The following is a 26,362-nucleotide window of genomic DNA, read 5'->3' as shown; positions in this document are numbered from 1 at the left end:
GTCTTTGTCCAACTTTTTCACTGCCATCTCTGACACTTTGGGACACTCTAGTGGTCACTAGTAAAATTGCACATACAACATCTTTACTATTTTCTGATCTTCTCTCAGTAAAATAACGACACAGTCTAAAAAAAATCTGATGTAAAATACCCCAAGAATTACGTTTTTTGTAGACACCAAACACCGCATTCTATGTGTACATTCATCTCTAGCTCTAGCTATACCTTTTTGGCATCCATAGTTTATATCTGGGTTGTCTTGAAATCCCAGGCTCTCACCTAAAGCAAAACTACCCTAGTTCCATGCTCTCTGTTAACAATTTGAATAGCATTTTCAGAGGGTATGTAGCAGTGCTACATTTTGAGACTCTCTTGGTGCATCATGTAATTATTTCTTTGTACTGTTATGAAATCATTATTTAAAGCATTGTGTTATGTTTTTTGTTTTTTTTGTAACGTTTATTTTACTACGTTGATAAGTCACAACTTTACGTTCCAGATGTGGATGTGACTTTGCCAGATGTGCAGCTTTCCCCGGGCCACAGTGGCGACCCCACTCCAAGTCCCGAGGCCCCGGGACCCTCAACATCTTCAGCCTCCAGACACCACCGTGCACACCGCAGTGGAGGGGCCAGAGATGAGCGCTACAGATCAGGTACATACACTTTTTACATGAAGAACCAAACAACCCACAAATAATAAATCATAAGCTTATTAGCATTTTCTTTCACTCACATGTCTCGTTCTCTATATTTATTTGTGTAGACATTCACACAGAAGCTGTGCAGGCAGCACTGGCCAAACACAAAGAGGAAAAGATGGCACTGCCCATGCCAACCAAGAGACGCTCAGCCTTTGTTCAGTCTCCAAGTGACGCTTGCACACCTCCAGGTAAAAATCATTTCTAAAAGTGTGGAATATCTCTTACTTGAGTCTTCATTTTACTATTGATCAAGGAGACCCACTTCAAGTTATTTTTTCGTTCTTTCCATCAGACACATCTTCTGCATCAGAGGATGAGGGCTCATTGCGCAGAAAGGCCGCCCTGAGTGCGGCGCTTGCTCAGGGCCTGCAGAGCCCTGATTACTGGATCAATCGTTCCGTCCAAAGTTCCTCCACATCCTCATCGGCGTCCTCCACCCTCTCCCATGGAGAGCCCAAAAGCCAGCCTCAGCCCCAGCCTGCTGCTTCCTTATTGGCTGACGTACTAGCCCACACCCGCATAGGTACATTTAACAAACAGCACATATTACCTCATTAATTTAAATTACAGTCGTCCATCCCCACATTGCGTATCGATTATAGCGGCTTCAAAACATTGCAGATTGTTATTAAGTATTTTGTTTATTTTTTTAAATATAGTCTATAATTGTTTTGGTCCGAAATTAAGCACTTCCAAGCATAAAAATGGGTAAATACTAACAACATCTACAAAACCCAAAACCAGTGAAGTTGGCACGTTGTGTAAATCGTAAATAAAACAGAATACAAAGATTTGCAAATCTTTTTCAACCTATATTCAATTGAATACACTGCAAAAACAAGATATTTAATGTTTTGAACTGGTAAACTTTGTTATTTTTTGCAAATATTAGCTCATTTGGAAAAGTTGATGCCTGCAACATGTTTCAAAAAAGCTTGCACAAGTGGCAAAAAAGACTGAAAAAGTTGAGAAAATGCTCATCAAACACTTGTTTGGAACAACCCACAGGTGAACAGGCTAATTGGGAACAGATGGGTGCCATGATTGGGTATAAAAGCAGCTTCCATGAAATGCTCAGTCATTCACAAACAAGGATGGGGCGAGGGTCACCACTTTGTGAACAAATGCGTGAGCAAATTGTCGAACAGTTTAAGAACAACATTTCTCAACGAGCTATTGCAAGGAATTTAGGGATATCACCATCTACGGTACGTAATATTATCAAAAAGTTCAGATAATCTGGAGAAATCACTGCACGTAAGCACAAGGCGGAAAACCAACATTGAATGCCCATGACCTTCGATCCTTAAAGCCAGCATATGTGATGGTATGGGGGTGTATTAGTACCCAAGGCATGGGTAACTTACACATCTGTGAAGGCACCATTAATGCTGAAAGGTACATACAGGTTTTGGAGCAACATACACATATGTTGCCGTCCAAGCAACGTCTTTTTCATGGACACCGCTGCTTGTTTCAGCAAGACAATGCTAAGCCACATTCTGCACATGTTACAGCAGTGTGGCTTCATAGTAAAAGAGTGCGGGTACTAGACTGGCCTGCCTGTAGTCCAGACCTGTCTCCCATTGAAAATGTGTGGCGCATTATCCATCCATCCATCCATTTTCTACCGCTTATTCCCTTTTGGGGTCGCGGGGGGCGCTGGAGCCTATCTCAGCTACAATCGGGCGGAAGGCGGGGTACACCCTGGACAAGTCGCCACCTCATCGCAGGGCCAACACAGATAGACAGACAACATTCACACTCACATCCACACACTAGGGCCAATTTAGTGTTGCCAATCAACTTATCCCCAGGTGCATGTCTTTGGAAGTGGGAGGAAGCCGGAGTACCCGGAGGGAACCCACGCAGTCACGGGGAGGACATGCAAACTCCACACAGAAAGATCCCGAGCCCGGGATTGAACCCAAGACTACATTATGAAGCGTAAAATACGACAATGTAGACCCCGGACTGTTAAACAACTTAAGATGTACATCAAGCAAGAATGGGAAATAATTCCACCTGAAAAGCTTCAAAAATTGGTCTCCTCAGTTCCCAAACGTTTACCGAGTGTTGTTAAAAGGAAAGGCGATGTAACAAAGTGGTAAAAATGCCCCTGTGCCAACTTTTTTGCAATGTGTTGCTGCCAGTAAATTCTAAGTTAATGATTATTTGCAGAAAAAAAAAACGTTTCTCAGTTCGAACATTAAATATCTTGTCTTTGCAGTTTATTCAATTGATATAAGTTCTGTTTTTATTTACGATTTACACAACATGCCAACTTTACTGGTTTTGGGTTTTGGATACTACAGTAGTGTTGACCACTAGGAAAGACCAAACCAATCAGAGTGCGTTGTTCAGTATTATAGCCACTGATTGGCTCAGCCTGAGGCAGCATTACTATGTTGAATTAATACAGCCTAAAGGTTACTAAAGGGTGTTATTGCATGTCGAGAGGACTTTCATAATGTTAGAAAACTTATTTAGAAGATAACATGTTTTTTTATGTTCTAGATATGTTTGATTTACAATTAATAATTCCCACATGGCGGAAATTAATTAATTGCAGTCATGTCTGAAACCAATTAACAGAGATAAACAAAACACGATTGTATGCTTAGTTTATGGTTCAGCTAAAAACGTTCTCTCTGTTTATCTCCCATTAGAAAACAGTGTCCCTCCAGATGTCACAGCCTCTACTCCTCAAGACAGAAGTTCGAGGGTGGACCTTCCTCCTGCTGTTAGGGGCATGAGTCGTGGGCAGAGCCGCTGTAGCATACTTGATACTGCTGACGGTATGCACACACATACACACACCCATACACGGTGTTAAGTAGGTGGTTTAAGATCATTGTGTCTGTGTACAGAAAAAAATAATCACCTCTAATTCCAAATATAGAAACACATTAAACTTGATTATTGGTCATTTATTTGTTCTATTCATTGCAGTTGAATTACAAATTTCTCTTCTGCATTCAGCGTTTTTTCAACAATATTGTGGTGATGACACTATTGGTGTGTGTTTTAATCATTCAAGCGTCTGTAAACATTACCAACACCCTCATGTTGCTATGATTTGAATGCTGCTAATCACCGATATTTTGTGTTCTTTCTTCTGGGTCCATTAATCTGTTCGTGTCTTGCCTTTCATTTAAAAAAGGAAAGAGAAAAGGTAATTTAAATCGAAACCTGAGATGGGGAGGGTATGCTGAAGAGGCCTGTGTCGGCTTGCTTTCCAGCCTGTCCGTCTCCGTGTGTGTTTCGTTGACCAAGACTTAGCGACTTAGAGAACCTTCCATGTTCAGCTTGCCTTCAGCTCTTCCAACTTGTGTCTGTCCAAGTAGCAAATTCTCCTTTCAAATCTTTCCTGCTCCAGATTTTGATCTTGAATGTCAGCTTGTTTTCAAGAACCTGTGTAACTTTAGAGATTTGTGTTAGATTTGCATGCATAAAGGGGTTTTGTTTTTGTGACATTAGTAAATGTCCTTGGTATTTGTGCAGGTGTGCCTGTTAACAGCAGAGTGTCCACTAAAATTCAGCAGCTGCTAAACACATTGAAGCGGCCTAAAAGACCACCACTCAGTGAATTCTTCCTTGATGACTCTGAAGAAATAGTAGAAAGTGAGCAAACGTTCATTATGACAGATGACATCTATAACGAGTAATCCTAACCTTGGTTTCCTCCAGTTCCCCAGCCAGACCCTAACACCCCAAAGCCTGAGGGGCGTCAAATCATCCCGGTAAAGGGGGAGCCCCTTGGTGTTGTTAGTAACTGGCCGCCGGCCTTGCAAGCAGCCCTGGCCCGCTGGGGTGCCACCCAAGCCAAAAGTCCTGCCCTTACAGCTCTGGATATCACAGGCAAACCCCTCTACACTCTCACATATGGTGAGTAATGATTTACCCTCTCAATCTTTTTTACTACTCCTGTGCAAAAAATAAAACCATTGATTGACATTTTGTTGTTACAGGCAAACTGTGGAGTCGCAGTCTAAAACTGGCCTACACTCTGCTCAATAAACTGGGCACAAAGACAGAACCTGTGCTACAACCTGGAGATCGAGTAAGAGCATGTTAATAATTTCAAAGTGTGCACATTCGATGCACACCATCTCGAAATTAATAATCTCTTGTATCTTAGGTGGCGTTGGTTTACCCTAACAGTGATCCCGGAATGTTCTGGGTAGCGTTCTATGGATGTTTGCTGGCTGAGGTTATCCCAGTGCCTATTGAAGTACCGCTGTCCAAACAGGTAAGGACGTCAATCACGTCAAGTAAGTTATCTTTGGTGTTTCAGTTAAACATCAATATCGTTTACCAGACACATTAGATTAATGTATGACTTTTATGTATACTTTTAAACACTCGTCCTTCGTTTATCTCTGTTAACTGGTTCTAAACATGACGGCAATAAATTAATTTCCGCAAAGAAGGAATCATTAATTACATATCAAATATTTTCATATCTAGAGCACAGAAAAAGTGTTTACGGCCTTCTAAATACATTTTCAACCTTATGAGAGCCTTGTAGACATGAAAAAACACATTTTCGTCACTTTTACACTCATTTAATCCAATACAGTAGGATGAGCCAGGTAGCAGCCAAAATACTAAACAAAGCACTCTGATTGGTTTGGTCTCATCGAGTGGCCAATACAAGTATTTTATTGTCATGGGTAGCTTATATTGCCATTTTATGCTTGAAAATGCTTAATTTAAATAAATAAAAAATACTTTAAAAAAATCTGCAAAGTGGTGAAGTGGCAATATTTCAAGCGCGATTTGGCGAGGGACGACTGTAATTTTATTTTGAGAAAAGCAATAAATATGTGCTCCCAGTCACCAATAGCTACGACTATGTACAGGGTATATTTTAGAGACTTTTTTTTTTAGCATATATATGATTTGTAATTGAAATCCTCAATTCCAGCATACCATCAATTTCTTTACCTCTCCCTGAAGGATGCAGGCAGCCAGCAGATCGGCTTCCTATTAGGAAGCTGCGGTGTCGGCCTCGCACTGACCAGTGAGGTCTGTCTTAAAGGTCTGCCCAAGACAGCAAATGGAGAGATCATCCAGTTCAAAGGTCAGCCGGCCGCAATACTGTTGGATTAGCAGTGGTCATACGTTTCTAAGTGGGCCCATTAGAGTAAATTATAGTGTAATGTTTGGGGTCTTTATGTGTGATTGGCTGGTCTGGTTGTCTCTGATTTTGCAAACTAAACTTTATTTTAGTGTGGTATAATTTGTTTCCAGAGAGAACTTTTTAATTGTGTCAGCTCTAATACTTTGATTGTCATCAGGATGGCCACGAATGAAATGGGTGGTGACAGACACCAAGTACCTGACTAAACCCTCCAAAGACTGGCAGCCTCATATTCCCACCGCCAACACAGACACCGCCTACATTGAGGTACTTTTCCTTCTGAAATGTGTTCTGTCATTTCTTGTTAAATATACTGGTCGATCTCTTCAACCTGTTTCGTATCTAAACATAATTTTTGTGTGTTTCTGTCCATTGAAGTACAAAGCGAGTAAGGAGGGGACAGTGATGGGAGTCGCTGTGTCCAAGATCTCCATGCTGACTCACTGTCAAGCCCTGACTCAGGCCTGTAATTACTGTGAAGGTCAGTGCTTCACATCATTTTTCATCCTTGTTTATCTCTCTCTGGTCTCCTAATGTTTTCTTGCTTTTCATGCCAGGGGAGACTTTGGTTAACGTGCTGGACTGTAAAAAGGATATGGGCTTGTGGCATGGTGTTTTAACGGTGAGATTAGTGCCACCAACTCTAGAGTTAAAAGACTAGTTAACAGCCAACTGTGTTGTTGACGACATCTATTTGTTCCCCACAGAGTGTCATGAACAGAATCCACACCATCACCGTACCATATGCCGTCATGAAAGCCTGTCCGATATCCTGGGTGCAGAGAGTCCACATTCACAAAGGTTTAAGTTAACCTAAGTTGTTTTCAATATTGCTTTTGAAATAATGGATTTAAAATGTGGCATACTCTATCTATTCTGTACTCTTGTCATCTTACAGCTCGTGTGGCCTTGGTGAAGTGCCGAGACCTTCACTGGGCAATGATGGCCCACAAAGAGCAGAGAGACACCAACCTGTCCTCCATACGAATGCTTATAGTTGCTGACGGAGCAAACCCATGTGATTCTCTTCCTGTGTTTAAATGGCCTACTATATTATGTGGAGATGTTTATTTGGCTTGTTTTGTGTTGTTCATTACACTTTCCATCGTTTTGTGTTATTAGGGTCTGTGTCGTCATGTGATGCCTTCCTGAATGTGTTCCAGTCTCATGGTCTAAAGCCTGAGGTAATCTGTCCTTGTGCCACCTCTCCCGAGGCCTTGACGGTGGCCATACGCAGGTACAGTACGCGCAGTTACACTAGTAGACAATTTCAAGCTTAGTTATTGGTTATTAATAAAAACATTTCAGCTTCTTCTCATTATGCACTCTGGTCAATTTTTCCCATTTTCACAGTTTTTTTTGGGTTTAATTTTATTTTTAACAATGTGCCCAAATGGCCCTTTTGCCACACTGCTTTTAGAGCTCTTGCTCAGGCTCTTTCTCTGACCTACCACAACTTTATTTAGCTTTGTTACCTTCCTGTCACGAGTGAACAATGGTATTCAGGAGAACAAGGGGTTCTATTATAGCAGGAACTAACCGATGCGTTATAACAATCAGTTGCGTATAATCTTTTGGGAGTCACGCAACTGTCTGACAGACTGAAGTCGAAACTGAAACCGGCAAAATGTAACAAAATGCGTACCTGGATAGCAGCGACGCGTGCAAACCTATTAAAGGGCAAACATGCATGCATGTTGGCTGGTCTGTTGGTCACTTTATTGAAAGGGAGAGCACTGACGTGATAATGCATTTTCTCCTAATATTTTCATGATCTATCAGTGAAGTCCCAAATATTGACTTGTTGGATTGGTGACCCCTGATTTAGTGTGTCTGAAAAGGGACGTTTTTTTCAGTTGACCACCTCTTTTAAATCATGACCACAGTTGCAGGAAGTAGACAAAGGAACAAAGACACATACTTCTGTTTTCACAAACTGCCATGATTCAGTGGACTGGTTACAGACCACAGCACAATTGGACCTTTTGGCTGCCTTCCTGTCTGGCACACCGCACGCTATCGCTTCTTACTTTGCCCCTTTCTGCAGGCCTGGTGCACGGGGAGCTCCTCTGCCAGCCAGGGCCATTCTGTCCATGGGCGGGCTGAGCCATGGCGTGATCAGAGTTAACACAGAGGACAAAAATTCAGCCTTAACTGTTCAAGACGTGGGCCATATCATGCCTGGAGGTTAGCCACATAAGCTGCTACACATTATATACAGTAACTACTGCCGGCATCATAATACAATATGTCGAAGTGTCTGACCTTGATGTGTTTTTCAGCTCTGATGTGCATCGTGAAACCAGACGGGTCTCCGCAGCTGTGCAAAACTGATGAGATAGGAGAGATTGTGATCAGCTCTCGAGCGGGAGGCACCATGTACTACGGTCTTCCTGGTGTCACCAAAAATACATTTGAGGTCTGTCAAAACCCCCCAACTTTAAATGACTCTAACTTAAAACATTTTTCTCCAACAATTAACAGTAAATATAGATCAGCATCAACTCACTTATTTCAGGGCTTATAAAATTTTAATTGATGGCGGCAAATGCACCTTGACACACGGTTAATTGGGAGACCAGGTCATTACACCTATAGAAATTAAAATGAAAAAGATTGTGTATTTGCCTGTCCTTTGCATCCTTAACTGTTGTCGCTTTCCACAAGTGCGTTTTTTTTTTTAGGTGATCCCTGTCAACCAATCTGGAGCACCATTAGGAGAAGTTCCCTTTAGCCGTACTGGTCTGCTTGGATTTGTCGGACCAGTAAGGCACATTTAGACAGAAATAAACCATGAATATGTTTACATTCAGTAGATGAATCACACGGTGCTGAGATGGGCCTTCTGTGTCTTCCGCAGGGCAGCCTAGTATTTGTTGTGGGGAAGATCGAGGGGTTGCTGATGGTGAGCAGGCGACGCCATAACGCTGACGACCTGGTGGCTACCGCTCTCGCAGTGGAACCTGTCAAAACAGTTTACAGGGGGAGGTGAACAACTGCCTGTTTTATTCACTGCTGTGTGCCTCTGTATTCACTTTAATATTTATTGGTATATGTTTCGGTCGTTGATATCTGAAATGTCTTTTTTTTGGTTTGTCCAGAATCGCTGTGTTCTCAGTTACGGTGTTTTATGACGAGAGGATCGTAATTGTAGCAGAGCAGCGTCCTGATGCCAGTGAAGAGGACAGTTTCCAATGGATGAGTCGAGTTCTGCAGGTATGTTTGCTGAAGTTATTACACTATTTTTATGTAAAAGTCTCCCTTTTATCTGGCATGCTTATATGACAAGATGCTTATATTTTACTCGCAGGCCATCGACAGTATCCACCAGGTAGGCCTGTACTGCCTTGCCCTGGTTCCAGCAAACACCCTCCCAAAGACCCCACTCGGAGGCATCCACATCTGCGAAACCAAGCAGAACTTTCTGGAAGGAAACCTGCACCCCTGCAATATTCTCTTGTGTCCGCACACCTGTGTTACCAACATGCCCAAACCACGGCAGAAGTTGCCTGGTGAGTTTATTAGCATTAAATGAAACTGGTACATTTTTCATTGTTTTGTGGTTTGTTCTTTTGATTCAAATTACCATGCATGTGATCTGTTTAGTGGATGTTGGTCCAGCTTCTATGCTGGTGGGCAACCTCGTGGCAGGAAAACGCATCGCCCAGGCCACAGGTAGAGAACTGGGTGTGGTGGAGGACCAGGATCTGATCAGAAAGGTACTGCCGCCCATTATACATTGCGCATCTATCTAAGAGCTATACTAAAATGCTGCTAATACTAAAGCAGCAAGACCTGTCAGGGACCTTTTAATGTGTGTCTTACCCTAAAATGTGTATTATTCTGCCTTTTATTCCACTTGGGTTGACATACAGCTCTGTATGTGGCCCACGATAATGGTAAGAGTCTAACCTGGCCCAGCTTCTGCTTCTGCTGCTTCTTCTGTCAATCAGATTTTCTCAAGGCCCAATGAGCAGCTTGGCTCGGAGCCCAGAGATCGCTCCTTGGCCTGGCTCTTTAGCCAGCAGGGGTCCGCACTCCACACACATACACAGATAATAGGATGTAAAGTAATGGGCTTAAAATTAACTTACATAGTGTACTCTTTATTGGCTATCGTTTTACAAAGCTAGCTGGCCAGCAGCTCAAAAGCATTGCCATACCATGACATAAAACTAGACACACACAGATGCACACAAGCACACACACACCACTTTTTTCATCCACTCCAAGTAAGCTTCTACATATTCAGAAAATGCAACACAACTAAAAGACAACCATAACTATGTAACAATGTAATATAAGATAAAACAACAACTAAGGAGTCGGAAGGACTGTTTTGGTGTGTACCGCTGCTCGCTGTGTCCGCTCCTGTGTGTGTGTGCGTGTGTGTATATAGCATGGCTTTGCCAAGTGGTCCGAGCAGCCATGTCTGCATGACCCACACTTCCCATTTCCTGATAATGTGTCTGACAAGGGGTGGATGGTACCCAGCTTTCCAATGATTGTTACGAATATTGTCAACACTGGTCGGTGCCTAATCTATTATTGTTTGGTTTCACTTAGCTTTGTAATGTTCAGTTAGTACCTTTGCGTTAATATATTTTTCGTTCTTGCTTTAGCATTCCTCTAAAGTTACTTTAACCCTCTGAAAGGTCTGTATATGGCTTTTAAGCAGGTGCAGATGGTCCCAGCATGATCTGGCATAACAACCCTCTCTGGACACCGCCACGCGTTTGTGTTCATCGCGTGTGTCAGAGCCTAGTCACAACCAACCATTACAGAATATCTGTAGTAAATGTCCTTGTGTCTGTTAAAAAATTACAAAAAATATATTTGTCACCACTGACAGGATTGACACAATTTAAATTGTATTCCTCTTCTATGTTGTTTCTTTTAAATGGGCTGTCTTTCTTTGCAGCACCAGTTCTTATCTGAATCACTGCAGTGGAGAGCCCAGACTGACCCGGACCATGTTCTTTATGTGCTTCTGAATGCAAAGGTAGAGTAAACAAGTACCGGTACACACACATACGCATCCTAGCCATCAGAAAAAGTAGTCACTAGGATAATGGATAGGTCCATTTTGGCAAATGGAAGTTGATTTTGCTTCCTGTTTTTTGCTTCAGGGGGTGGCAGTGTGCACAGCCACCTGTGCTCAGCTACACAAACGAGCAGAGAAAATAACAGCCACCCTCATGGAGCGAGGAGGCCTCAACACAGGAGACAATGTGGTGCTGCTTTATCCCCCAGGTAAACATACATAAACATCCCCTAAGCCATGGGTGTCAAACTCTGGCCCGCGGGCCAAATTTGGCCCGCCGTGTAATTTCACTTGGCCCGTGAGGCGATATCAAATTAACACTAGAGCTGGCCCGCCGATCATATACAGTGGCGGTGCCGCGGTACACCGCTAATTGTCATACTTGCCAAACCTCCCGGGAGACTCCCAAATTTCAGTGCCCCTCCCGAGAATTGTAACGTCCCCTTTTCGTCCAGTCCAACGAGTGCTGGCCCAGTTACATAATATGTGCGGCTTTGGCACGCACACAGAAGTGAATGCAACGCATATTTGATCTTCAGCGATACAGGTTACACTGTATAAAAACACTTTAACATTGTTAGAAATATACGCCACACTGTGAATCCACACCAAACAAGAATGACAAACACATTTCGGGAGAACATCCGCACAGTAACAAAACATAAACACAGCAGAACAAATACCCAGAACCCTTTGCAGCACTAACTCTTCCGGGACGCTACAAGGTGTGTGTGTGTGTGTGTGTGTGTGTGTGTGTGTGTGTGTGTGTGTGTGTGTGTGTGTGTGTGTGTGTGTGTGTGTGTGTGTGTGTGTGTGTGTGTGTGTGTGTGTGTGTGTGTGGGGGGGGGTATTTGTTCTGTTGTGTTTATGTTGTGTTACAGTGCGGATGTTCTCCCGAAATGTGTTTGTCATTCTTGTTTGGTGTGGGTTCACATTGTGGCGCATATTTCTAACAATGTTAAAGTTGCTTATACGGCCACTTACAGTGTAAACTGTATCGCTGTTGATAAAGTATGCGTTGCATTTACATGTGTGTGCGTACAGAAGCCGCTCATATCTTGTGACTGGGCGGGCACATTGTTAGAAGGGATGAAAAGCGGACGTGACGTCAGCTCGTAGAGGACGTTAAAAGAAGTGCCTGTAAGGCACGCCCCCAAGACTGTGGAATACGAGAAATAATGACTGATGAACACCTTCGTTCGATAATGAATGTTGCTTCAGCTCAAAGCCTGAGCCCCGACACTAATGAACTAGCATCCAAGAAAAGATGGCAGGTTTCTGGCCTGGGCAAAGCAGATTAGATCAGTGTGTTGCAATCTGAGCCGTTAAAGTCCTGAATGGTCGGTTTATTCATTATTTTATTTTCAAATTTATTAGCCTGTGGAAAAAGTTAATGTTGATATTTACCTCAGAAGGCTGCAAATAGAAAAGAGGCATTCAATTTGTATTTAAATTGTATTTGATATGCCATTTATATTTTTTATTATTATTATTATTATTATTTGAAACTCAATTTTGCATGTCACTATAAAGTTATATACGCCTTGCTTGTTCAATATTTAATGCAAAACTTGTTTGGGTCCCTATTAAAAGGTTAATTTGTTCAACCTTGGCCCGCGGCTTTGTTCAGTTTTAAATTTTGGCCCACTCTGTATTTGAGTTTGACACCCCTGCACTAAGCCTTCATCTTCAGTTCTCAGATAGAAATAGAAGAATGTTTTTGTAAACACGCCTTCCCTTGTGTCTGCTTCTCCTACAGGGATTGACCTCATCGCTGCCTTCTATGGTTGTCTTTATGCTGGCGTTATACCTGTGACCGTTAGACCCCCCCACCCACAAAACCTGGCTGCCACTCTCCCCACTGTCCGCATGATAATTGACGTGAGTATGCACAAACATACTCCCTGAACATACAGTGAAAGCCCAAACATGGCCACATTATGTTGATGTATTTGGAGAAAAGGTATCCTTCAGTTGGCAATGACAAATGCCATTAACTGTAAGATGTTATGTTAACCCATATGCTCATCTCGGGCCCAAAACGGGCATTACATGTTTTCCTTATGTGATATGATCGTTCAGTTTGAAGGTTTGCGGTCTGAAATTTTGCTAGGGTGTTATTGTTAAAATTGCATTGTGTTTTCAATTTTAATGTTGTTAAAATAGGATCCAAACATAAAGTATACACACTCTCTTTCGGGCCCATTCACTCCAATTACGACTGCTGTTTTTAACAGACTCTTAATTCTGGTATATTACTCTCTTTTTTTTCCATGAAAACCAAATGAATGTCATTCTTGACGATGACAAGAATAAATAAAAAAAAAACATTCATATCAAACAGCACACACACACACACACACACCCACACACACACACCCACACACACACACACACACACACACACACACACACACACACACACACACACACACACACACACACACACACACACACACGTGTATATATGTGTATGTATATATTTATGTGTATATATATATATATATATATGTGTGTGTGTGTGTGTGTGTGTGTATATATATATATATATATATATATATATATACACACACACACACATATATATGTGTGTCTGTGTATATGTATATATATATATACACATATATATGTGTGTGTGTGTGTATGTATATATATATATATATATATATATATATATATATATATATATATATATATATATATATATATATATATATATATATATATATATATATATATATATATATTAGGGGTGTGGGAAAAAATCGATTCGCTTTCAAATTGCGATTCTCACATTGTACGATTCAGTATCGATTCTCATTTATTTTTAACCTTTTTTTTTCTTTTTTCTTTTTTTTTCTAAATTAATCAATTCAACAAAATTATACACAGCAATACCATAACAATGCAATCCAATTCCAAAACCAAACCCGACCCAGCAACACTCAGAACAGCAATAAACAGAGCAATTGAGAGGAGACACAAACACGACACAGAACAATCCAAAAGTAGTGAAAAAAAAAAGAATATTATCAACAACAGTATCAATATTAGTAACAATTTCAACATAGCAGTGATTAAAAATCCCTCATTGACATTATCATTAGACATTTATAAAAAAAAAAATTTTTTAAAAAAATGAACAATAGTGTCACAGTGACTTACACTTGCATCGCATCTCATAAGCTTGACAACACATTGTGTCTAATATTTTCACAAAGATAAAATAAGTCATATTTTTGGTTCATTTAATAGTTTAAAGAAATTTACATTCTTGCAATCAGTTGATAAAACATTGTCCTTTACAATTATAAAAGCTTTTTACAAAAATCTGCTACTCTGCTTGCATGTCAGCAGACTAGGGTAGATCCTGCTGAAATCCTATGTATTGAATGAATAGAGAATTGTTTTGAATCGGAAAAATATCGTTTTTGAATCGAGAATCGCGTTGAATCGAAAAAAATCGATTTATAATCGAATCGTGACCCCAAGAATCAATATTGAATCGAATCGTGGGACACCCAAAGATTCGCAGCCCTAATATATGTATACGTATTTATATACTGTATGTATATATATGTATGTATGTTTGGATATATATATATATATATATATATATATATATATATATATATATATATATATATATATATATATATATACTCTCTGATTCTCAACCCATAGATCTGAAGTCGTTAAAAGATTCCAAGGGTTGAAAGTAAACAAAAAAGAAATAAGTAATGCTGACTTATGACACTTTTATGAGCGGATCCCTTTTGGATCTTAAGTGTAAGTGTTTACGGTCAATCTTAAGGTTACCCGAGTGCTAAGAAATATTAATGAGACTACCATTGTATCTCTGTTTTTTTTAATTGTAACTTTACAGGTGATAGTCAATGATGACCATATTACTTTAAGACATCTTTATATTTTAGAATTACATTATTTGTGGAATCATGTTGGTTGAGCAGTGTGAATGAATGGACTTCTGGGAATGTTTGCTATTGTGCAGGTGAGCAAAGCAGCCTGCATCCTCACCACTCAGCCTCTCATGAGGATCCTCAGGTCCAGGGAAGCTGCTGCCAGCGTCAACATCAAAACATGGCCCACCATCATTGATACAGGTGCCTATTTTATTTATGCTACCTTTATAGCTCATTGCAATAACTTTATGTACAGTACCATTTTATGGCCAACAGGTGCTCTCTCTAGCTCTAATGGCACATTGCAATTGCCGTAGTTACAACAAACATATTGTTTAGCTGCAAAGGCTCTATATTGCATTTTGCAAGCTTACAATCAGCAAAGTTACCATTAAAAATGGATAAATACAGTGTGTTTATTTCCTTTTTGTTCTCCTCACAGATGATCTCCCAAGAAAGCGTCCTCCACAAATCTATAAACCCCCTACAGCTGAGATGTTAGCTTACCTGGACTTCAGTGTGTCTACCACAGGAATGTTAACTGGAGTTAAGGTGGGCAGGGATAAAATATACATTATACACACACTAGCCACAGCTATACGTACCTTTGCACAATCTGAGATCCTGTAATAAAGTTTTTACAAATATAATAATGGGCTGTTTTGATTGACATGGTTATTAATCTAACAATATGAAAAGCTATTGTATTGTTGATCCTAATGATGAGCAGTATTGTAAGAGGTTGTGGTTCATTTCTTTGTCAGATGTCTCACGCTGCAGTTAGCACTCTGTGCCGCTCCATCAAGCTGCAGTGTGAACTCTACTCCTCACGTCAAATAGCCATCTGCCTGGACCCCTACTGTGGCCTCGGCTTTGTCCTGTGGTGCCTCTCCAGGTATCTAAAAATCACATGCTAATTAGAACAAGGTGTGTCATTGTCGCTATATTGAGCGTGTTTGCGCGTCAGTGTTTACTCAGGTCACCAGTCCATCCTCATCCCTCCCTTGGAGCTGGAGAGCTCGCTTCCTCTGTGGCTGAGCACGCTCAGTCAGTACAAGATCAGAGACACCTTCTGCTCATACTCCGTAATGGAGCTTTGTACCAAGGGCCTTGGAACCCAGACGGAAATGCTGAAGGTAACAACAGTGTGCAAACTGTTAAAACATTTCTGTGTAAACAAGCACTTATTTAGTGTAATTATGTGCTAAAGCTTATTTGCGTTAATTTAATAAATTATATTTACACCCACAATTCTAGTTTTTTTAGCTCCATAGTTAGTTTAGCTTAAAAATGACTAATAGTAATTTTTTAAAAGACTTAAGAATGTGTTTGACAATAGAATTTCACAATAGCGCGTTTTTGTGTGTATGTTCTTAAAGGCGCGAGGTCTGAATCTGTCTTGCGTGCGGAGCTGCGTAGTGATAGCAGAGGAGCGCCCTCGACTTTCCCTCACACAGTCCTTCTCCAAGCTCTTCAAAGATCTCGGTCTGTCGTCGCGAGCCGTCAGCACCGCCTTTGGCTCCAGGGTTAATCTGGCCATCTGTATGCAGGTTGGCATACTCACCCATGTACTCTTTAATTGCACTTACTATGATGGAGTATTTTGTATCTATTTCTGCTCTAAGTTGTTGACTATCTTCCCACATTAAATGTTTATATCGCTGTCTGTGTCACAGGGCACAGCTGGACCAGACCCCTCCACCGTCTATGTAGACATGAAGTCTCTGCGTCATGACAGGTAAAACTGGAGGCTTTTTTGGTAACTTTTTTTTTAATGGTGTAAACAATGTCTATCACCCAGGGTGAGACTCGTGGAACGGGGAGCTCCACAAAGTCTTCCGCTCATGGAATCGGGCACTGTGAGTACTGATTATTAATAGATTAGTGCAATGTTAATACTGTATGTGCCGTGACGGACCCAGAAGTTAAACTCTTTATGTCTATTATCTTCTATTTTAAGATCCTACCAGGGGTGAGGGTCATTATCGTCAGCCCAGAGACCAGAGGTCCACTGGGAGACTCTCATCTTGGCGAGGTAAGTCCACAGAGACAATAGGATAGAATTACATCAGCTCTTCTCTTTGCCCCAAAATAATACATATTAGATTTGATTTGTGACTCTAAACAAAGTTAATGTGTATGTGCAGATTTGGGTGAACAGTCCTCACAGTGCAAGCGGCTACTATACCATCTACGGGGAGGAAAGCCTGCAGGCAGACCACTTCAACACACGACTCAGCTTTGGGGAGCCTAACACTCTGTGGGCCAGGACAGGCTACCTGGGCTTCATCAAGAGAACTGAGCTACTGGATGCTAGTGGAGGTCAGGTGGTGTTTTTAAATAATAAAACATTGTTTTTCCCCTCATAACTAATAATGGTGTTTTGCTTTTCTGCTGCAGATCGCCATGATGCCTTGTTTGTAGTGGGCTCCCTGGATGAGACATTGGAGCTGAGGGGTTTGCGTTACCACCCTATTGACATGGAGACGTCTGTGTCTCGAGCTCATCGCAGCATCGCAGAGAGGTGAGCTAGCATAGACGCACACTGGGACTTCACTCTACTATCGTATTTAATTGGGCACATTGCATTGTTCACATAGACGTTAATTTGGGGGTTGGGCGGGACAGATGGGGACATGTCCACTGCATTTTTTCAAAGAGCAGTTTTTGTCCCTTGTACTTTTTAATGTGCAATGATATTATAACGTTTTTGAATGGAGGCAAGTCAAATGCTTGTGCTAGGCGGAAAATCACTGCTCAGACTGAAGCCTGTCCCTTTAGACCGGACAAAAGCTCATTGATTGGCTTTCTACGGCTACCTTCTTGCCAGCTGCCCAATCAGTGGTCAGATACGAGTAAGAGCAAGTCGCGATCATTCACAGGAGAGTTATATTTATGATAGATATGATTAAAAAATGGTTGCCGTTTTGCTGTTAAACTGATGAGTGATATCATACACTTTTTCCAAACAGACCTTTGCAATAGTCTGGGTATAGTTTACAGTACATTATATCGGACCAGGAAGAGAGCAGGTTAAAGGGTCTATCAGGATTTTTTTTAAACTTTACGCACTGCCTCCGCATGTGAGACATAGCTTGTTAAATGTCAGGATAAAAAGCTAAAAAACAAACCGCCTAGAACGCTTTGACAACAGACGCTCGCTGGCCCACTACTTCGAGCCTCGCATAGACGTGACGTCAATACATACAACCTATTGGCCACTAGAGGAGACCAAACCAATCAGAGTGCGGTGTTCAGTATTGTGGCCACTGATTGGCTCAGCCTCAGGCATCAATACTATATTGGATTGAAAAAGTGATTTAAGGGTGTTTTTCATCTCTAGAGGGCTCTCATTATGGTGAATTATGTATTTACAGAGGCCGTAAACATGTTTTTTATGTTTTAGCTATGAAAATATTTGATTAATAATTCCATCCATCCATCCATCCATTTTCTACCGCTTATTCCCTTTGGGGTCGCGGGGGGCGCTGGAGCCTATCTCAGCTACAATCGGGCGGAAGGCGGGGTACACCCTGGACAAGTCGCCACCTCATCGCAGGGCCAACACAGATAGACAGACAACATTCACACTCACATCCACATACTAGGGCCAATTACTTTGCCAAAATTCCTTTATTGTGGTCATGTCTGGGACCAATTAACAGCGATAAACAAGGGATTACTGTATTTTTCATAAGAATCAATGGAAATGTAATTGATCCGTTTCAGGCTCTTACGTGTAATAAAAATGCAGGTAATATTTTCAGTGACATATTCTCATTCTTATGTGACATACAAGTGAAACAATAAGTTAACCCTAATTAATATTAAGACGTAATAACAATAAATCATTCCATAACTGTTATGTCATATGATGCGGACGCAACCAATGGTATATTGTGTCACAAATGTGCCATGCACAGGCTCTTAGTTAAATTACTAAACGATAAAACTAATATTTTAGAAAATGAATACTAAAAAAAGACTGAAGTAAATAGTGTAATTTTACATATTATTTAAGACATATTGACTCACAACAAGTAAATTACTTTTTTATTTTCCCCCCAAAATACGAGGTTTACAAATTCATGAGATTCATGTTATAAAATATTTAAGCATTAAAAAATATCATTCCAGCTACAGAGCTTCCACATTTGATTGAATTAACCGCCCCTAAAACAGAAACAATACACTTGGTTATTACCACTGGGTGGTGGGCTAATCATGTTTTAAGCACTGTAGATGTAAAAAAAAAAACCAAAAAACACCACCCCTATTAGTAAAACATTGAAATGTTGTAACTTAATTTTGAGAACAAGTGACAACTCCTGGGAATTCTTCTAAACTCTACTATTGTATTTATTGTGTTGTTCCAAAAAACAAAAAGCCAGAGAGAAAACAAAACACACATGCTGAGTTAATCCTCTGATGCTCGAGGGTGGCTGGCATACTTACTAAAAATATGAGTCAAATTCCAAATAGTACGACCTCAGAGGAACTTGTAGATGTAGAGGTTCCACTGTATTCAGATTGAACGTACCCGTGTGCTCCCCAGTGCCGTGTTTACGTGGACCAACCTGCTGGTGGTGGTTGCCGAGCTGGGCGGCTCCGAGCAGGAAGCGCTGGACCTGGTGCCCCTAGTCACCAACGTGGTCCTGGAGGAGCACCACCTCATCGTAGGTGTGGTGGTCATCGTGGACCCGGGAGTGATCCCCATCAACTCCAGAGGGGAGAAGCAGCGGATGCACCTGCGGGACTCCTTCCTGGCAGATCAACTGGACCCCATTTACGTGGCCTACAACATGTGATCTGGCTTCATGCACTTGCACGCAACTGCGAGCGCACATGAGGGAAAGGAACTTTACAAGTCAGCCACACATTGAAATCGCCAGTCTTGCAATGAATATACAGTAGCAGTACTGTAACAAAGTGTGCTTCCTACTCCTCCCTCATTGCTCATTTTACAAGACATTTTTAATTACAAACATTATTTGCTTTTCATCCATCCAGATTTTTTTGTCTCCCCCCCCCCAAAAAAAAGCTCTCACTTTTCAGTGACAGGAAGGAACTACAGAGAAGAGCTGGAACTTTCCCCCCTTGCACTTTAAGTCCTCACACCTCTGATATTCCCAGTTACAGCTTGACAGGAGAAACCTCACCGTCAGTATTAATTAAGTGCTGCCAGCAGGGGGCGCCGCGACACGTTGCCTGTGTGCAAAATGGCAGCAGATGTTAAGTGTCTGAAAATGCACTTGAATAAGGTTAAGGAGATAAGCAAAAAAAAAAAGGCACAAAATGTGCTTAGTGACTCCTGGAGAGAACAAAAGATAAAGGTTATATCATGCAACAATACCTTCCATCCATCCATTTTCTACCGCTTATTCCCTTTGGGGCAACAATACCTGCTTTTTTCAAATCCCCTATCAAAGACAAAATAGAATCCAATACGGAATTGAAACTTGAGCTAGTTTGAATGTGTAATCTTTGGTTCAAATAGCACACATTTATTGTTTTTTTTCATGCTCCAAAAAGGCACATATGTCATATCCTGCACAGAAAGAGCCCTTAGCATTCAAGAAAAAAAAATCTTCATGACAGCTGAACATTGTCTAAGTGATCTGGATGACTCACTGGAAAGTGGGCTTCTTAGTGAAAAAGCAGCCCACCTAGCGCGCTTTAGACCACATAGCACAGTCTTTGTAATTGTAAGCACACTGCTTTTGCTCTCAATCGTGCATCGTTGTTACATCTTAGGCACACAGCACATCTCAGAACACAGTTGAATAGCATAGGTCGATTATTACAAGGCAGGCCTAGGCCTTTTCACAATAAAGCCCCATTGTGACAGTATGGACTGTTGAATTTCACAGAGATCACAAGTGAGGACAGAACTTTGCCTTATTGAAACCTGTGTAACTGTAATTTGAAGCTCCTCCTCTCATTTAGAAGTTATTCCACCAGCTTCTAACCTAACTCATGTCTTCTTTTTTTTTAAGTTGTATTTTTTTTTTCCTCATTCCATCATCACTTATTCCAATGCTTTCTGAATGTCTAACACTGAGAACAACAATCAGAGTGACAGTTACAAGCAAGTCAGAGATGAATATGAAAAAAAAAAAATCCTACTTTGCAAAAGTTGTATAGGAGACAAATGAGGGTAAGGATGTCAATATGTATTCTGTATTTTAGGTCAAATACTGTTATCACTGGTGTTATTGTGTATACATGAGACTTGACTGATGTTTCATACTTGACAGCATTTTTATTATTTTAGTATGGTTTCATGTTGCAACATTTAGAGGATTCTAGCAGGAACACCATGCACTTTCCCCAATATCGTTCAGTGCGAGTGTGCGTGTGTCTGAGGTGTGTGCGTGTGTTGTGATGAATTGGCTTTTCTTAGTGAAACATTGTTTTTTTTTTTAAAGAATATGAAACCATCTTTTTTTTAAGAAAATGTTTTCTTTATATTCCTTTTTTAACGTCGCCTTCACTGTACTTTAATCCGTTCCATCCAGATATGGAAATTAATATATTTTATAGGGTTTTCATTGCTATTTTCTTGTTTGAAACGCCACAATTCCTGCAAATGAGCTGCTTTACTTGATGGAAAGCAGCTCGGCCACTTGTCACTTTGCATTCAGTGTCACACGCTGACATGTTTGCAGGCAAGTAAAAACAAATCATCGAAGAAGTGAAGCATTTGAGCCACTTTGTGATTCCTCTGTTGCAACTGTCTCACTCTGAGATGTTTTTAATAAACTTTTATAATTTAATGTTGGCCTTTAAGCCTTTTTCAATTGATATTGGTGCTATTCAGTTAGGGGAGAAAACATGTCGTCCAATGTCTGGATGCTCATAAGTGGTTCATTGCTTTGTTCCAGAAGGGGTCCTCACCAGTTGTGGCAGTTCTGACAAAAAATATCAGCATGCAATGTAAGTACAAATAATTCAACATTTTCAAGTTGCAGTGAGTGATCCAGATTCCAAGCACATATGTTAACGTGTATGCAAGTTTGGATCTTGTTCTCACACACACAAACCCAAGGGCCCACAATATTGTATACCTCAATGACTTGTCTCTTCACTATGCATCACCGAGCTGCAGCAGTTCTGTTCAAATGGTGCGATTTCTCCTAACATGTCTGGACAAACGAAAAAAAAAATGCTGTCACACTGTCATTGGATGTGGTTCATGTCAAATAAAATCAGATGCTTTGTCAGAAATGTATGTCATTTTCTATAAACTGAACTGAACATTTTTAACCACCCTTTTAAATGTGCTGCTGCCTTAAACGACAGTTGCATCTTCCCACCGCCAGGTGTCAGTCTAACTGAAAGAATTGCCTGCGTAATGACGTCATTGAGGCTAATTTCCTCTTTCCTAACTATAGTTTAGTAATACTAGCTAAAATGTTTTTAGTCAGTTTAGGCAAAATATGGCCTATTATCAACTATGTATTTACTTAATCACATTTTGACATTTCTGTGTGTATTTTCTGTCGACATAGCTTTCCTAAAGCCACCAATACAGTATGTATACGTTAATGTTTGTAATAGTACAAATGTCGAATGTGGCTAGCAAGCTAGCTAAAACACAAGAAGACTAGACCTCTTTTGTTTTGTTTTCATTTACATTGTGGAATTCAGGTTGAACTGCAAACAAATATTTTAATGTGTAAATTGTGTTAATATTCCGTGCTTTTTTGGTAATTCTGAAATAATTTGCAAATTATTTTTCAAAATATAGAAAAATAATTAGCAAATTATTTATGTATTTTACTTCCGGTATCATTGTTAGCCCCACCTTGCAGTACATATAATTCAATTTCATCCTGAGTTGTGTTTATGTAATTTATTTTTTATAATAAATATTGTATAGTTTATGTCTAATTTCAGCATTCAACTTTTTCACAGTCAGTCAACTGAAATTTTCAAGTTAAAGGTGAGTAAAAATAACAAACCCCAATGACAGCCATTCAGTGTTTTAGCTTATGGGCCAGAAGTCACTGTGAGCTGTATAGGTGGAAAATATGAGTAGTGTATCCTAATGATAACATGCACTTGTTTACCATATGTGTGCTTTTAGATATGAGTTGGTCGGACTAACACTGACTGTATGCTGACCTGCCAGCGCCTTCTTTTCTCCACTTTAAAATCTGCCTGCTCCAACGACAATCTGAGGCTGGCACAGGTATGAAAATTCCACAAAATTGTATATGCGTTTATATATGTTGATTCACAATGGTAGTTCTGGGCACTTTTATCTCAGTTGTGACTTTTTATCTCATAATTTTGACTCTTTATCTCATAATTATGGCATTTATCTCACAGTAATGACTTTTTATCTCACAATTATGACTTTTTATCTCAAATATTTGGCTTTTGTTCTTACTTTTTTTTTAAATCTCATTTTGAATTTTTATGTCATAATTATGATCTTTTCTCTCAAGTTTCGACTTTCTTATCTCATAATTTCATCTTTTTTTGCTCATAACTATGACTTGCCATGGGGATATTTTTTAAGTGGTGTAAACAGGCTTCCATATAAAAGAGATCTGTTCCACTCTAATTATAGTAAACAATGCTGAAGTTGACAATCAAGCTAACAAACTATGCTGACTGTAAAATTGTCATACTATTCTAAATAAAAAAAGCTGGTGGTGTTTGCAAAGATGGAAATGCAGAGAGGAGGACTCATGTCATATTTAACATGATTCAATGTTATTGCACCTTTGCTGGATATAGCCAGTGGTCTACCCATGACCATTTGTGCTGCATTAATGTAAATGTCATAGGAATTTGCTTTGGTTTAGTCTCAGTGGAACACATTTGCATGTGTTTGGTACAACTAAACAGTGTTAGTTGTGAAAGTACATTACTTGTAGAGGGAATGTCCATTTAAAGCCCAGGTTTAGGGTTATAGGCAACACAAATACTTTTTAGTGAATATGTCCAAATTGTGCCCAAAGTTTCAAAATTTAGTGTAAGCACCATTGTTAACTAGCACTGCCTTAATCTTCTTGGATCTATTCTATGTGAGAATAGAACCCTAAACGTGCAACCTGTTTTAACACCAATTAGAGCACAATAATTTAATGTTGGGGGGAAAAAAATGTGTCACTGATACTGATATACAGTACAAGCTGTTTGCAGACTACTCTAAAGCAGGGATTCTCAACAGGTGGGTTGTGACCCTAAAGACTTGTTTTTTAGTGGGTTGCGAGTCTTTGCTGCGTACGCGAACAAGCCGTGTCCTACAAGACCTGGCCCGTAACAAGTGAAAACTGATTCGCAGTTGCGAGCCGTTCTTACTCATGCCTCTCGATGAATAAGGATGACTTATGAATATTGTGTAAAAGTGATTCAGGAATTTCAATTATGGTTATGCTTTAAGTTTATTTTGAACATGCATGCAGTTACAACATGATACATCACAATTTCCAGTTTCTCCTTTCAACATGTTCAAAAAGGAGTAGGAAGAAGCAGAGCTTATTTAATCCTCTTCCATTTCACACTTTTGTACATTTCCAGTTCCAGAGGTGGGTAGTAACGCGCTACATTTACTCCGTTACATCTACTTGAGTAACTTTTGGGATAAATTGTACTTCTAAGAGTAGTTTTAATGCAACATACTTTTACTTTTACTTAGTATATTTATAGAGAAGAAACGCTACTTTTACTCCGCTACTTTTACTCCGCTACTTTTATCTACATTCAGCTCGCTACTCGCTACTAATTTTTATCGATCTGTTAATGCACGCTTTGTTTGTTTTGGTCTGTCAGACAGACCTTCATAGTGCCTGCGTTTCAACAAATGCAGTCACTGGTGACGTCCACTCCGTTCCACCAATCAGATGCAGTCACTGGTGACGTTGGACCAATCAAACAGAGCCAGGGGTCACATGACCTGATAAGTTGAAAAACTTATTCGGGTGTTACCATTTAGTGGTCAATTGTAGGGAATATGTACTTCACTGTGCAATCTACTAATACAAGTTCCAATCAATCAATAAAAAGTGTGAAGGAAAAAAGACCCTTTTTTATTTCAACCGTACATCCCGTCAAAAGCCTAAAGACTGACTGCACAGTTCCTGTCTTCACAATAAAAGTGCCGCTCCATCGCGCCTGCGCTTTCAAAATAAGAGTCTCCGAAAGCCAGCGCAAACAAGCTAGCAAGCTACGGAGTTTGCCGCCAATGTATTTCTTGTAAAGTGTATAAAAACGAATATGGAAGTTAGACAAATAAGATGCCAAAAACCAACCACTTTCATGTGGTATTAGACAGAAAGGAGGAACTTTTTTTCTCCTCCATTTGAAAACGTGGACGTTATCATCACTACTGTCTGATAACAATCAATGCAAGTCATCAGAATCAGGTAATACATCAACTTATATTCTTGTCTTCATGAAAGAAAGGAATCTATATGTGTTAAACATGCATGTATATTCATTAAAACACCTTTAACATGTAAACAAAAACGGCAAAATAAATAAATAAATATAAATTATATACTGTATATATCAATGTATGTGTATATATATATATATATATATATATATATATATATATATATGTGTATATATATACACGTGTATGTGTATATATATATATATATATATATACATATATATATATATATATGTGTATATATACACGTGTGTGTGTGTGTGTATATATATATATATATATATATATATACACACACACACATATACATATATATACATGTATATATATACACACACACACATATATATATATATATATATATATATATATATATATATATATATATATATATATATATATATATATATATATATATGATATGTGTGTGTATGTTACTCATCAGTTAGTTACTCAGTACTTGAGTAGTTTTTTCACAACATACTTTTTACTTTTACTCAAGTAAATATTTGGGTGACTACTCCTTACTTTTATTTGAGTAATAAATCTCTAAAGTAACAGTACTCTTACTTGAGTACAATTTCTGGCTACTCTACCCACCTCTGTCCAGTTCTCAGTTTGTCCACAATTTACTCCATAAATATTATAATTCTAAAATATGATTAATTAAATAATAAATAGTGGAATAAGTTGTATTTGATATATTTAGATGAATAAGATTATCAATGAGTTCAGAATGTTTATCATGGTTCTTCTTCTTTGTACTTGTAGCACTTTACTTTACACTTAGTTTGAACCGTTTCTTAGACTGGATCATGTTAGTCCATTGTTTGATGTCTTTACTTAATCCATTCTATTATTCAAATCCACATACTGATGTACTAAACATTTTAAATGTTGTACGTGCATACAAATGCTTTAAGTTACATTTTTCTCTAAGGTTATATTTCTCCTCTTTTGTTGAGAATAATTGTTGTATGTTCTTGGGTAGCAGGTTATAGTTTGCTTTGTACATAATTTTGTCTGTTTGCCAATTCAGTATATCCTTGAATTTTAGTATTTTTGATTCAATAAATAAAGGGTTTGAATATTCTCTATATTGAACATTATGTATTATTCTAACTGACCTCTTTTGT

The 26,362-nt window shown here is 39.6% G+C and overlaps 2 protein-coding genes across 2 annotated transcripts in view; both read left to right on the top strand.

The window, feature by feature from the left end:
• dip2ba (disco-interacting protein 2 homolog Ba) overlaps positions 1 to 22,042 on the top strand; it is a 71,442-nt gene extending 49,400 nt beyond the window's left edge. The window contains exons 3-38 of the mRNA XM_061987007.2: positions 499 to 654; positions 765 to 890; positions 995 to 1,225; positions 3,372 to 3,500; positions 4,207 to 4,326; positions 4,393 to 4,590; positions 4,674 to 4,765; positions 4,844 to 4,954; positions 5,665 to 5,788; positions 6,006 to 6,115; positions 6,227 to 6,329; positions 6,406 to 6,470; positions 6,556 to 6,649; positions 6,747 to 6,866; positions 6,971 to 7,085; positions 7,896 to 8,035; positions 8,131 to 8,267; positions 8,533 to 8,613; positions 8,709 to 8,836; positions 8,950 to 9,064; positions 9,159 to 9,360; positions 9,455 to 9,567; positions 10,770 to 10,850; positions 10,978 to 11,101; positions 12,652 to 12,773; positions 14,905 to 15,016; positions 15,258 to 15,367; positions 15,580 to 15,710; positions 15,783 to 15,951; positions 16,195 to 16,365; positions 16,492 to 16,553; positions 16,617 to 16,674; positions 16,776 to 16,850; positions 16,963 to 17,137; positions 17,216 to 17,339; positions 19,371 to 22,042. Of these exons, the coding sequence (XP_061842991.2) occupies positions 499 to 654; positions 765 to 890; positions 995 to 1,225; positions 3,372 to 3,500; positions 4,207 to 4,326; positions 4,393 to 4,590; positions 4,674 to 4,765; positions 4,844 to 4,954; positions 5,665 to 5,788; positions 6,006 to 6,115; positions 6,227 to 6,329; positions 6,406 to 6,470; positions 6,556 to 6,649; positions 6,747 to 6,866; positions 6,971 to 7,085; positions 7,896 to 8,035; positions 8,131 to 8,267; positions 8,533 to 8,613; positions 8,709 to 8,836; positions 8,950 to 9,064; positions 9,159 to 9,360; positions 9,455 to 9,567; positions 10,770 to 10,850; positions 10,978 to 11,101; positions 12,652 to 12,773; positions 14,905 to 15,016; positions 15,258 to 15,367; positions 15,580 to 15,710; positions 15,783 to 15,951; positions 16,195 to 16,365; positions 16,492 to 16,553; positions 16,617 to 16,674; positions 16,776 to 16,850; positions 16,963 to 17,137; positions 17,216 to 17,339; positions 19,371 to 19,623 (4,577 nt within the window). The 3' untranslated portion in view covers positions 19,624 to 22,042. The remainder of the gene's footprint in view (positions 1 to 498; positions 655 to 764; positions 891 to 994; positions 1,226 to 3,371; positions 3,501 to 4,206; positions 4,327 to 4,392; positions 4,591 to 4,673; positions 4,766 to 4,843; positions 4,955 to 5,664; positions 5,789 to 6,005; positions 6,116 to 6,226; positions 6,330 to 6,405; positions 6,471 to 6,555; positions 6,650 to 6,746; positions 6,867 to 6,970; positions 7,086 to 7,895; positions 8,036 to 8,130; positions 8,268 to 8,532; positions 8,614 to 8,708; positions 8,837 to 8,949; positions 9,065 to 9,158; positions 9,361 to 9,454; positions 9,568 to 10,769; positions 10,851 to 10,977; positions 11,102 to 12,651; positions 12,774 to 14,904; positions 15,017 to 15,257; positions 15,368 to 15,579; positions 15,711 to 15,782; positions 15,952 to 16,194; positions 16,366 to 16,491; positions 16,554 to 16,616; positions 16,675 to 16,775; positions 16,851 to 16,962; positions 17,138 to 17,215; positions 17,340 to 19,370) is intronic.
• Positions 22,043 to 22,909: 867 nt separating this feature from the next.
• Positions 22,910 to 26,362, top strand: part of scn8aa (sodium channel, voltage gated, type VIII, alpha subunit a) — a 113,959-nt gene continuing 110,506 nt past the window's right edge. Inside the window, exon 1 of the mRNA XM_061986968.2 lies at positions 22,910 to 23,009. The gene's annotated coding sequence lies outside the window, so the exon portion shown is untranslated. The remainder of the gene's footprint in view (positions 23,010 to 26,362) is intronic.

The sequence above is a fragment of the Nerophis lumbriciformis genome, linkage group LG01, assembly GCF_033978685.3.
Source record: "Nerophis lumbriciformis linkage group LG01, RoL_Nlum_v2.1, whole genome shotgun sequence".
Classification (NCBI taxonomy): Eukaryota; Metazoa; Chordata; class Actinopteri; order Syngnathiformes; family Syngnathidae; genus Nerophis; species Nerophis lumbriciformis.
This window is presented reverse-complemented; position numbering and strand designations above follow the sequence as displayed.